This window comes from Myotis nattereri, assembly GCF_964212035.1.
Source record: "Myotis nattereri genome assembly, chromosome: 12".
In the NCBI taxonomy this organism is placed as follows: Eukaryota; Metazoa; Chordata; class Mammalia; order Chiroptera; family Vespertilionidae; genus Myotis; species Myotis nattereri.
In genome coordinates, this window is record NC_138087.1 from 39,162,429 (window position 1) to 39,175,958 (window position 13,530).

Here is a 13,530-nt window from a genome sequence, read left to right on the forward strand (position 1 = left end):
GACAGTGTTTAAAATGCATCTTTTAATTTGGGTGCAGTGGAAATGATTACATTCCAAGCAGATTCTCCTTTGTGCTGATGGGAACCACGCATGACCCGCTTCTTTCGTTTGGCCTTAAGAAAATCATATGACTGCTGCCCGATGAAATAATACCGGTTCCTCAAGGCACATTAGTAAGTCTTCATAGAGCAGGCAGAACTCAGTAGAAAGTCCCTGGGCATCCTGCTTTCCTGAAATGTGTGTCCGTGTGCTCTCTGCCTCATCACACCCCTTTAATTGAAATGCCAGGTGCCCCTACCCAGCATCTCAACCCTGCCATCTCAACCACTCAAGTACACAAACTCATTTGGGGTGTGTGTGTGTGTGTGTGTGTGTGTGTGTGTGTGTGTGTGTTTGGCTAGAAAACAAAGAATCTTCCCTTTCTGTAATTACTGAGGGTCAATGTCATTCAAGGAATGTTTTTGCAGAAACCACTGGGATCTAATATCATGTTATTGAAAATAAGATCAATCCCTCATCTTCTGCTACATGTGAGAAATTAATGCATTTTCTCTCTGAATTTCCTTGAGATTCTGCAGGCAAAGGGGATACCATACATTTGCATTTCGTAACACAGATCCAGTCAGTATGGGATGGCTGCCCCTCTGCCCTCTCCCAAGTAGGCCTCTCCTGTGCCATTGACCCCCAGGCTGGGAAGCCCTTGCTGCTGCTCATTCTGTCTCACAGCACAGCTTTCTTTTGGGAAGGCCCATTTCTGAACAAGTTCTCATGTAGCTGTCACAGTAATGAGCCTGTAAGCTAGAAAGTTTACTTTCATAATGAGGCTAAAGTGTTCACAAAGGAGCATAGGAGACTAAGCTGATGGCTTCTGGAAGCAAAAGTCTTCCTTCAACCCTAGCCGACTTGGCTCAGTGGATAGAGCATCAGCCTGTGGACTCAAGGGTCCCGGGCTCGATTCCGATCAAGGGCACATGCCCGGGTTGAGGGCTTGATCCCCAGTAGGGAGCGTGTAGGAGGCAGCCAATCAATGATTCTCTCTCATCATTGATATTTCTATCTCTCTCCCTCTCCCTTCCTGTCCGAAATCAATAAAAATATATATATTTTTAAAAGTCTTCATGTACCTGGCGGAAAGGTAAATTATAGCCTATTTTGAACACGTATTGTAACTAAAATACTTTGCTAATAATTATCAGGAGATTTAAGACATTATAATTCATGATAGTCAGAGAACTTAGAATCCAGTTAGAATAATTGGTTTATGAGGGAAAGAACCATTCTACCAGGCAGTAAATAAAAAGACAGAAGCAACACATTAAATGCTCCAGGAATTGGGGGCGGGGGGGGGGGGTTTCCTCTCTCTCTCTCTTGGATTAATGATTAAGAGGGCTTCTTATGGGCATATGTGGTTTAACTGTAATTTTAAAATTACAAAGGGTTTGAAGGGAAAGCTATTGGAAGGGGCCAGAGGGAGGTGACTGTGATACCAAAGCTACAAACGCATTAAACATTTAGAAGGACTTTGAGTAGGCCAGTATAGCAGGTGGGAGAGGTTTTGATCAGGAATATTAAAAAGATAGGGCCATATAATTCAAGTAAATAGGTTTTCTTTAATTACAGGAAATGAATGAAATGTAGAGACTGACTACATATTTGACATTATTGAATTATTGTTTTGGTGGGATGATGGTATTCTGTTTTAAAGGAGGAGTTCTTCTCTTTTAAGAAGTATCTGATGGATGATACGATTTGATGTCTGGGATTTGCTTCAAAGGAATCTGAGGGAACCAGGCAGGGGAGTGGTTAGGGGTGAAGAGAAGACAAAATTGGCCATGAGTTGATAATTGTTGAAGCTAAAAGACAGAAACATGGATGTTGATTACACGGTTCTCTCTACTCTTATATATGTTGGAAGTTTTTCCATAATGAAAAGTTAGGGGAGAAAAAGATAAGACCGGGAGGAAGTAACCTTTTGTGTGTGTGATTTTTTTCCCCATTTCCACCAGCCTTATAACTGTACACACAGTTCAATAACCAGGCCCATCTCAGGGACCTGCAGGAAACACAGCAGGGGCAGTGGCTCTCTAGTTACACATGGCCTGGTCCTCATTGGCTACAGCCACCCACTTGCCCTGCACTGGGGATCCACAGTCCAGGACTGAGGCAGCTCCCCCTATAGGTCTTGGAGCTTCTAGACACTCAACCTCCAAACCACCCCATCTGGGGCCCCCACACAGTTACCTGGAATGTGGCCGTTGAGGAAATGGTCTTTTGTATGACACGGCATGCTTCAGAAAGTCAGGTGTGAGCCTCAGAGACTTTCTAGCCCAACCTTTCATTTTAGATGAGGCATCTGAAGCTGGGGTCAGTGAAGGGAAATGCCAAGGTTACCCACATTGGTGGGGACAGTGTCCATATCAGAACAGCCGTCTCCCCATCCCCCCCTCCACAGTGTTCTTTTCCCTTTACCATCTGGCCTCATGCTTCCCAACCCACTAAGTCACAGGCCTCTCATTAATTGTGGGCTCAAGGTAGGTATTCCCTAGCTCAGTGGTCGGCAAACTCATTAGTCAATAGAGCCAAATATCAACAGTACGACGATTGAAATTTCTTTTGAAAGCCAAATTTTTTAAACTTAAACTATACAGGTAGGTACATTGTTATTAACTTAATTAGGGTACTCCTAAGATGGCCTTTGCTAAAAAACGTCCTCAATCTGATTGAGGTATGTTCACTGAGGTCAACCCCTTCCAACTCTCCCATCCATACTCGTCTTGTATACTTGTTTCGTCTATCTCCTTTCGTTCATCCTCTCTCTATGTCCAAACCATCTCAACATACCTTTCTCAATCCTCGACACTACATCTTCTTTCACTCCACACCGTTCCCTAAAATTAACTTAATAAACTTTACTTAAAGTTTTAAGTCAACTTCGCACTGTACGTGCGCCCGCACGTGGTATTTTGTGGAAGAGCCACACTCAAGGGGCCAAAGAGCCGCATGTGGCTCGCGAGCTGCGGTTTGCCGACCACTGCCCTAGCTCATTGAACTGTGAACAGGGATTATCCAGTCTGAAGAATACAGCCAAAGAGCTCAAACAGCCCTAACAAAACGCATTTTGGAAACATTAAGCCCAAGTAAACACAGAAAAATGAAATAAGATGGACCATGAAAAACTGTGGGGAGCAAAGTAGGATGTAGTGCAAATCTCTACCACGTGCGTCCTGCCATCTGTCAGATGGGCTCTTTAAACCCAAATCGGCGAAGATAGACTGGTCTAAAGCTGAGGGAAGGAGGGGCTAGCATTAGGTGGTGACTGGTAGCTCTGTAGATAGGTTTGATATTGGAACCCCCCGACGTGTGTGTGTTTCTCCTTAGTTGTGTGCTGTTGCATCTGGATTTCAGCCTGAATTATTCTGTTTATGTTCTCGGTTCCATTAAAATGCTATTCCATTGCAAGTGTCGTGTTGAAACGTGCCTAATTTGGACTGTGAGACAGCTCGGTGAAGGTGCTTCTGCGTGCCCCGCTCAGCCACGCAAACGCTTTTTCTTCCTTATTTGTTCCTGAATAAACACCTCCTAAGGGAAGGCGAAGGGGCCCAGAGCTTTTTCCCCGTCTCTGCTTGGGCAACAGCCTTTGGTTCATTTCCTTCTCCTTCAAAACCCCAGGGTGATTTATATGATGTCTTTTCAGGTTCACTGATACCAATAAGAGAGAGAGCAGGGTGCATGTTTAACACAGTCAGGGGAAGAAATGGCAGGGAAAGGATCACGCCACGCAAGCGTACGTTGTTAAGGTGCCTTGGCAGGGCCCAGCTGGGCTGTACTCTGCGTTCTTTCCAAGGGTATAGGAGGGAGGCCCCGCAGGAAACAGAAGCCAGAGAGTGAACACATTGGACCAGCCGGCACAAATGGAAGTGCCTGGAAGGCACATAAAACCCAGCAGTGCACGGGGCTGGTTGATCGTGTGGCTAATTAAAATGTTCCCATCTCTCCTCCTTATTTGTTCTTAAAAGGCAGCCTTTCAGTGAAGGTTGCTTAGAAGAGAACGTAACAGAATTGTAGGTGGAGAAACCATATAATCATAGATGACAATGGTCATATTCCTGGTCAGTATCATGACGCCAGTTTGTTGCACACTAACGCTGTGCTCATAGAGACCCCCGAAAAGTTATTAAAATGCGGCAGAACACTTCATTTTCCCCCTTCATACTAATTTATAAATGACATAATAAAAGAGTGTTGGACAATTAAGTAACCCACGAAATAATCTCCATATTATGTCACTGCTTATAGAAGAATTTGAGACTAATTGGGAGCAGATGTTCAGGTCTGACTCCAGTTTTCTCTAGACAGCTCTGCCTGAATCACCCCCTCATTTCTCTGTTTGCAGCCTCTAATTTCCACACTCTGTGTTTTTGTACTTTCACAGCATTTGCTTCAATCCATGAGAAGGTTCTGAGCCAAGACTTCCAACCCCATGGAATAAGGAATCAGAATTTCTAGAGTCTGGGTCCTGCCTTCCTTCTTTGAGGCCTTTATTTTCCAGGGTCTCAAATTTGTGACTGCAGAAAAGGCCCACTTTTTTTCTTGCTTCTCGGCTTTTCTGTGGGCAGGCCCGCTGCCGTAGGAGTCGGGCTGAGGCCCTCAGTGCATCCTAAGGCACCGCCAGCCCTCCCTCACCTGCCTGTCTGTTGCAGGTGGAGTGCCTCTCTCCACTGCATATGCCAGTGGTTCTCAACCTTGGCTGCACATTAGAATCACCTGGGAATCTTTTTAAAATCCTGATTTCTGGGCCTCCTCCTCCGGAAATTCTGTTTCTTTGTTACAAATGTTTTGGCCCCACCCCATAACAAAGAAACAGAATTTCCGGAGGATGAGGCCCAGAAATCAGGATTTTAAAAAGATTCCCAGGTGATTCTAATGTGCAGCCAAGGTTGAGAACCACTGGCATAGGGTCATGTAATCAAAATTAGCACCAGCCATAGCTAAACGGTCAGCCGTTGCCAGGCATTTTGAAAGCATCCACTCTAAAAGCTTCCAGCTGCTTTCTCGTAGGCATTATTATCTTTGTTTTAGAGATGAGATTCCTTAGACTCCAGGTTGCACAAGCAGCCACTGGCAGCACCACGTGTTACAAACACCGGTTGGTTCCGAGTCTCGGGCCCTGCCACCGACCACCCGCCACACGGACACCCTCTCGGCAGGAATGTGCCCCCTGCTTCCCCTCGGCTTGCATGGCATCCTGTGCGCAGTCTGATGCTGTGGCTGTTTTCCTGCCTTGTCCTCACTTGTCCAGAAAGGCCAAGGCGGTAGTGCTGCCCAGCACGAGAGCGTCAGGAAGCGAGGAAGGAGGAAGGAGGCTGAGGAAGGAGATGGAAGTTGCCAGTGCCTTTTAGGAAGGCAGTAAGCACTTGCTTCTTTCTCTCCTCAGAGAATTTTGTTCCCCTTGTCTGAGGTGCTGCCAAAGCAAGAGAGTCTAAAAAGGGACAACTAGAGAACTGCTTTTTAGTCATTTTTCTCCCAGTTTCTCCTGCTTCCTTCTCTGCCACCTCTCCTCTCTGACCTTCACAAGCCCAGATGAAAGTCTTGGAGGGGTGTTCAGCCATGTGGTCAGAGGCCTCCGTCAGAGGATGCGGTTCTTTAAATCCCTGCCTTTGCCACTCCCCAGGGCTAGTCAGATCACACACATATTCGCCTCCTTACCTTTGCTCTGCACCCAGTGTTTCTCTAGTCAGTAATGAGGATTATTAGTGAAACGCTGAGCTCAGTAACCAAAAATTGACCTCTCTGCTAGTTTTTGTCACTTTTGGCGAGATTTACAGCCCTCGTTGCTGATGGAGTCCAGTCATTTGTTTGACAAAAAGTTACTGAATGTCCGCCATGTGCAAGGCCCAGGCCCTAAGCAGTATCACAGGATCCGATATTCGTAGTTTCGGCACTCACAGTGCTCTAATGGGAGCACCAATCTGTAAATAGGCCATTAAGGTGTTTTTGTAGTAACTTCTGTGATGAGGACGTCCAATGCCAGGAAGCAGTGGATCTAGACTCGCGGAACCAGGGAGTTTTCTGGCATGAGTGCTAGCAACACTGAAAGCCACATCACTGTAACAGCCTCCTCACTGTGCTCCCTGCATCTTCCTTTCGTCCACCTGCAGTGGGTTCTCACACAGCAGATGGAGTGGTGCTCTGCTCCAGACCCTCCAGGGCAGCGGTTCTCAATCTGTGGGTCGCAACCCCTTGGGGGTCGAACGACCCTTTCACAGGGGTTGCCTAAGACCATCGGGAAACACACATATAATTACATATTGTTTTTGTGATTAATCACTATGCTTTAATTATGTTCAATTTGTAACAATGAAAATACATCCTGCATATCAGATATTTACATTACGATTCAGAACAGTAGCAAAATTACAGTTATGAAGTAGCAACGGAAATAATTTTATGGTTGGGGGTCACCACAACATGAGGAGCTGTATTAAAGGGTCGCGGCATTAGGAAGGTTGAGAAACACTGCTCCAGGGGCTTTGAGCTCCCCTAGAGAAGAGGCCATCGTCCTTACAGTGGCCTGTGGCACCTGCGTGCTCTGGCCAGCTCGACCCTTCTGGCTTCATCCTTTCCAGCTCTCCTCCTTGCTTACCTGCTCCAGCGACTGGCCTCCTTGCTGTGCCTTGAACTCTCCAGGTCTCCACACTTTTGCATTTGTCCTTCCCTCGGCCTGAAATGCCCCAGATCTCCACAGGCCTCTGCTCAAATGCCACCTTCCCACGGAAAGCCTGACCACCCTACTGAAAATTTATTGCAGCCCAGTCCTCATTCATTGCTGGGACTCTCTGCCCCCCTTTTCATGCTTCATTTTTCTCAGTAGCACTTACCACACACTGATGTATAATTTATTCTCTTGTTAGTTCACTGTCTGTTTCCTCTCCTAGGATATAAGCTTCATGAGTGCCTGAGAAATGACACAGGCTCAATAGGCGTTTTAAATGTTGAATGAGTTCATGATGGAGTGGTCGTCAACCAGGTGAAGGTAGTCTGGAGGTTGTTTCTGGTAGAGGAAAATGCAAAAGGCTAGTAGTTAAGAGTGTGCATCACACTTGGTAAAATGGGAAGCAGCTCTCTATGACTAGAGCTGGAATGTGAAGAGGGAAGTGAAGAGAGAAAAGATTGCAGGGCAGAGCTGGGCCTTTCCTGGCCTTAAAACATCTGTTCTAAAAACTTGGGTATTATCTTCTATGTAGACAGTGAAAACCACTGAAAGTTGTGAAGGCATGGAAGGATATGCTCAGATTTGTATTTTAGAAAGATCCTTGGTTTCCTGTTGGAGAATGCACTGGAGGGCTGGAGTGTGGATAGCTGAGACAAGGTGGGATTTTCCAAGGTAATCAAGGCATGAAGTGATGAAACCGTTGAACTGAGGGTATTGGCAAAAGAGATGTCGTGAAGGGGGTCGGTATAATCAAGAGTATGGATATGGAAGGTGAAGAAATGTGAGGCATTCAGGGTAATGCCCAAGTGTTTGGGAACAAAGATGCTTCCATTCCCTATGATAGGCGGGGAGAAAGGAGAAGATGGAGGATGCGGCAGGAGGCAGGTGTAGAGTGGCCATGCATGGTTGTGCAGGGTGTGCACCTTCAAGAATACTGGCCACGGTGGGGGGATGGAGCCTGGAATCTAGTCCTCCTACTCACCAATCTTGTAACTGGCCCACTGCTACATCTGCCAGGAGAAAGAGGCACCTCTTTCTAATTCCTACAAAGGTGCCACAGTCCTGAGATGAATTTGATTTTGAACTCGTCGCATGTGGAGTGTTTGTGATATAACTAAGTAAAAAATATCCAATAAAAGGTTAGGTGTACAGGTCTGGAGTCCTTAGAGATCTGGGCTGGAGATACAGATGTTAGAGACATTTCCTTGGTGAAGCCCTGAGTGGATAACACCCTTTGGGAGAATAAATCATGAGAACAGGTGTCAGTGTTCAAGTGACAAATACACAGGGTGGATCCGACCTTTAGTTGTTATTTTATGGGCACTTGTTGGGAACAAAGCACCTTAGTCAACACTGCTGTTTGCGCTATCTCATCGAATACATGCGATGATTTATGATTCTCTCATATAACACCAGGGGTGGGAAGGGCATGTCTGTGTCCCCTCAAAGTATTATTAAGATAAATGGATCAATTAAAGTTTCTGACATCTCACACAGAGCCTTCTGGGTGTACCCGGAGCCTCTTCTTAAAGCTCATGGAGAGCGCTGCCTGGTTCCAAATGGCCAGATAGGTAATGCTGTGGTTTTCCTCCTTACTCTTCAGTATTCCCTCTGCAATGAGCCGCTGATAGAGCTGTCCAACCCCGGAGCCAGTGGGTCCTTGTTTTTTGTGACCAGTGATGATGAATTTATTATCAAAACAGTTCAGCATAAAGAGGCGGAGTTCCTTCAGAAGCTGCTGCCCGGCTATTACATGGTAAGTAGCTGCACATAATTAAAGCTTCTGCTTGAGATTTAATTACTTTCTTCAAAAGTGTATTTCTGTGTGTGTTCTTAGTGACTCTTTGGCATGTTTCTTTCTCTCTGGTGAACTTTATTTTGTATTTAGACTATGCTATGACATTTCTTGACAAGATTTGAAAAGCAAAATAGAACTGAGTAGTAGAGCATAGCTGTTACTTGCTCTGCCCTGGGTTCAAATCCCAGCTCTGCCATTAACTGACTGTGGGACCATGAGTAAGCAAGGTAACCTCTGAGCCTTAGTCCTTTCAATCTTTAAAAGCTGGGAAATGCCTTTTTTATGTGGTGGTTGTGATGAGAGAGAGAGAGAGAGAGAGAGAGAGAGAGAGAGAGAGAGAGAGGATGTAAGATAAAGGAAGCTATGCATTCATTGCAAACTCCTTGCACCCAGTACATACTAATAACATGAGTGGTTAATATTCGTTGAGTGCTAAACTATGTTAAGAACAGCTACAAGTGCTTTTCTTGTACTAACACATTTAATCCTCACAGCAATCTTGGACACTTCAGTCATTGCCATTTTGTAGATGAGTAACTGAGACAAAGATAAATGGAATAAGTTGCCAGGGGTAATTCAGGGAGTGAGCTGTAGAGGTGGGATTTGAATGCAAGTGGTAGGGTTCTAGAAGGCTGTGTCTTTAACCCCTGCACTATGTACCAGCATGCATTCAAGAATAATCACTATAATTTAGAATTTCATAGGTTAATTATAATGACATGAAAATCACCTTTCATGTAATGTTTTAGAGACAAACAACCAGTAACCTAGTCTAGGTGAATTTACTAGACATTTAGTCTAAATTTTTCAAAAATAAACACTTTCCTAAGTAACCTTTTCATCTTCATCCCTCTCATGTATTGGTACCTTCATGACAGTTATTAAGATCTGTGGTTGGAATGGCGACAGGAAGCAGTTTAGATTTCAAGCCCCCAGTCCTGCTGCTCACTTGCTGAGAGAGATAACTGTCGCCCTTGTTTCAAAACAGAATTGATGAGATGCCACACAGCTCATTTATGTGTAAAAGATTATTTAAATCCAAAGTCTGCTAGAGACTACATTAAATGCTGTAAATCTGACACACATGTAACTAGAGCGATCAAACATCTAAATACAAATCTTAAATGACAGGGTGCACAGATTTTAAAAGGTTTTGATCCTGAATGAATAGCTTTTATTTTTGAGCAAATTCTCTTCTTTCTGTTAGAGAATATAAGAAATACAGAAAAGGAAAAAGAATGCAACCATCCATAATTCCTTTCCCAGAGATGCATATTACTAATATTTGGTATAAGTTGGTATATGTCCTTTTGGCTATATTGTATTTATACACACATTTTAGAGTAATGTAAAATTGGAATCAAACTAACATCACACTCTTGGCTAACCTCTAAGTGAGCAAATCTTAAATGTCTATAGTTCTAAGCTTCCGTAGTTCTAGATAGACTAGTCTCTTACATGAGTATTAAATTGAAATTAATAAATACTCAGTAAAACTTTAAAATTTAGCTGAACAAGTGGTTTTATCCAAGTCATGTATGCTAGTGTAACAAACAATATAATTATCCCACTAACAAGAAATGGATGGGAACATCATGCAGTTTTCCAAATAGACATTGAAGAGAAACTAAGACACTTGAAATTCAACATCTTTTCTTAATTAAAATTCTAAAAATTGGCAGGGAGGTCTTTTAATGTAATAAGTAAGTGAATACTCATATTTTATACCTTTATCAGTCTCCAAGAATTCACATATCTCATTGAGAAGAACAAGAGCCCTTTCACTGGAAATGATAGAAAGGAAAAAGGATGTCCTTCATCAATGGTCCTTTCTCTGATATATTTGCTAGAATTCTTAGCAATAAATGTTTGATACAGAAATAGAAGGAAAGTGTAAACTCTGTTCTTTACAAATTATAAATTGAAAATCAGCAAAATTTCAAGAAAATAAACTGGTATTAAGAATCCACAAAATCCATGTATTATGTAGATCATATAGAGTTGGAGAATATGAGGGGGGGGAAAGATTCCATTCATAATGAGAATAATATAAGGAACATTATTAGAAAAATAAAGATAAGACATACTATAATTCTGATTGGGAAAGCAAATTAAAGTAATTATAACATATGACCAGTAATCCCTGCAAAATTTTGTAATAAGGATTCTAAAATACTTATGTTTATGAAAAGAAATGTACAAGACTAATATGATGGAAAGTTAAAAAATTTTATTTAAGGACATAAAAATGATGTAAGATAGTAAAGACATATGCATCATTTCTGAACTCAGTATTGTAAAGATTTCAATTACCCCCAAGTAAGCATATAATCCAGTGTAATTCCAATATCATGTTTTCCTAGAAAAAGCTGATTCATTTGCATGTGAAAACAAGTTTTATTTTAAGAGCACCTAAAAAATTAAACAGTGGAAGGGAAGAGTTGTAAGAACGGACAAAACATTTTGGGGGAAAGAATGATGGGCCTGCTCTAAATATATCAAAACTCTATAAAGCCATACTAAAATTATAGATGTGGTAGGCAAGTAGATCAGTGGCTTCAAATCAAGTGTCCAGAAATAGATGCATGTGCTTTGATAACTTATCATATGATATAGGAGGAACTTAAACTCAATTGGGAAAAGATAGACTTGTCAATAAATGGCTATGTCACATTGAAGAAAAAAATTAAATTCCTGTTTTAGATCTTTCGCACACACATAAATTAATTTCATATGGTGTAACAACATAATGTAATGACCAAAACTATAAAGATATGGAAGAGAAGGCATTTATAACCTGAGGATATAAAACGCTTTGTTAAACAAGAAGCCAAAAAAAACCAAGAAATGAGTTCATGCATGTTACTACATTAAAAAACAAAACATCTATATAATGAAAAAATAGCAGCACAAAATTAAGATAAGCACATAGAATATTTCTGGAATGATATAACGAAAGTGGGAATATTAGTTTCCTCAAAAGTTGGGAATTAGGGGAAGGATCAGGCACAGTAGAGACTTTTCATTATATATATGCCATTCCTTTCTCACCTACTTTTAAAGTAGGACAAAAAGAGGCATGTATTCTTTGTTTTTATATTTAAAAAAGACTGGGACAAAATATTTACTCCCTAGAGAATAGGAAAATGATAAATATCTAGACTATATCAAGGACTCCAACAAGAACAAAAACCTAAGTGAGCAAGGGAATGGATGTTAGCAGAAAATTATCTTTGAGGTACCTAAATATAAATCAGAAATATTACATTTCTCTAATCAGTGATGTTCAAATTATTTTTTAAAGTTTTCATTTTTCACCAATTATGTTTACAATGAGTGTGTTATGATACTCAGCACTGATAAGAGTGATGAAAATGTGTAATCTTACAAAGTGTGCCTGTGAATCGGACTGGCCATTTCGGAAGACAGTTTTTCCGGAGCTATTAAAATTTAAAATGTTCATCCCTTATTCCCAAGCAATTAATTTTGTCTTTGACTACCTTAGAGAATAGTCACACACGACACTAATCAATTCTTTGCCCATTTTTTACTTGGAGCTAACTTGGGACTTTCTGTCCATTTTTAATTCAGCTACTTTTAGTGTCTTGAGTTTAGAATGATAAAGTTGCTATTGAAATAAGCCAATTGAAGAACTAGATTAGGGACAGCAAACTTTTAGCAATGGCCATTAGTAAAGACAATCGTGTTCTGTTTTTTTAAAATAGGTGAAAATGCATCTTTAGTGGAGCTTATTTGGTAAAAATAGGATATTTTAATCATCTTTTTCTTTTTCTTTATTTAGAATTTAAACCAGAATCCAAGGACTCTTTTGCCAAAATTTTATGGACTGTATTGCATGCAATCAGGGGGCATTAACATCAGAATCGTGGTGATGAACAATGTCTTGCCACGCTCCATGAGAATGCACTTTACATACGACTTGAAAGGCTCGACCTACAAGCGAAGAGCATCCCGAAAAGAGAGAGAAAAGTCCAACCCCACCTTTAAAGACTTAGATTTCCTACAAGACATGCACGAAGGGTTGTATTTTGATACAGAAACATACAATGCGCTCATGAAAACTCTTCAGAGAGACTGTCGGGTAAGGAAATGCTGTTGCTCTGATTTCCTTTGAAAAGTCACCTGTAGTGATGTAAGAAATTGTAAGAAATGTGCCAAGCCGATACATGGAATCCCATTGGTCCCAAATCCTGGTGCTGATTCACACTTCCCTGATGTCAGAGGGATTTGTGGATGATGAGGGAATTGTCTAGAGCAGCGGTTCTCAACCTGTGGGTCGCGACCCCTTTGGGGGTCAAACGACCCTTTCACAGGGGTCACCTAAGACCATCGGAAAACACATATATAATTACATATTGTTTTTGTGATTAATCACTATGCTTTAATTATGTTCAATTTGTAGCAATGAAATTGGGGGTCACCACAACATGAGGAACTGTATTAAAGGGTCGCGGCATTAGGAAGGTTGAGAACCACTGGTCTAGAGCGTCTGTTGATGGTTACTAATAAGCTAAGTCAGCTTTTTTTTATAAAATGAAAAAAGATTTGCTTTGCTTTTCATCCTCTGCTGTGGGGATGGTAGTTAAACCAGAGGCTAAAGAAATTTAGGTCTAAAGCAGTGATTAGACCATGTAGAAATCTTGGATGAAGTAAGATTCCAACAGGCAAGAGAAGCTTAGAGAAAAGGTCTGTGGTGGGATTGATAAGTGGGTTCCTGGAAGTCAGGTGTGGATGGGGACCATGTGGTGAACCCATTTGCTGAACGTGTTTTATGTGATCTGAATAAGAGGTGATCAGGAATGAGGCTTAACAGAGTCAACACCATTTTACCCAAACTCCGCCAGAGTGATTGTCAAAAGGAAGGAGGAATTCATAGTCCAAAGTCCCCAGCCTTCAATACTTAAAGAAAAAAAGTGTAAGGCCAAAACCCAGGGAAGATTTTGTTGACATGGTGAATTTGGAGAAAGTAGGTACAAGTCCTTTTGAAGACAAAGATGAA

General features: G+C 41.8%; 1 protein-coding gene across 1 annotated transcript in view; it reads left to right on the top strand.

The window, feature by feature from the left end:
* PIP5K1B (phosphatidylinositol-4-phosphate 5-kinase type 1 beta) overlaps nt 1-13,530 on the top strand; it is a 281,029-nt gene that overhangs the window by 165,853 nt on the left and 101,646 nt on the right. The window contains exons 6-7 of the mRNA XM_081103450.1: nt 8,316-8,468; nt 12,313-12,612. Coding sequence (XP_080959576.1) covers nt 8,316-8,468; nt 12,313-12,612 — 453 coding nt within the window. The remainder of the gene's footprint in view (nt 1-8,315; nt 8,469-12,312; nt 12,613-13,530) is intronic.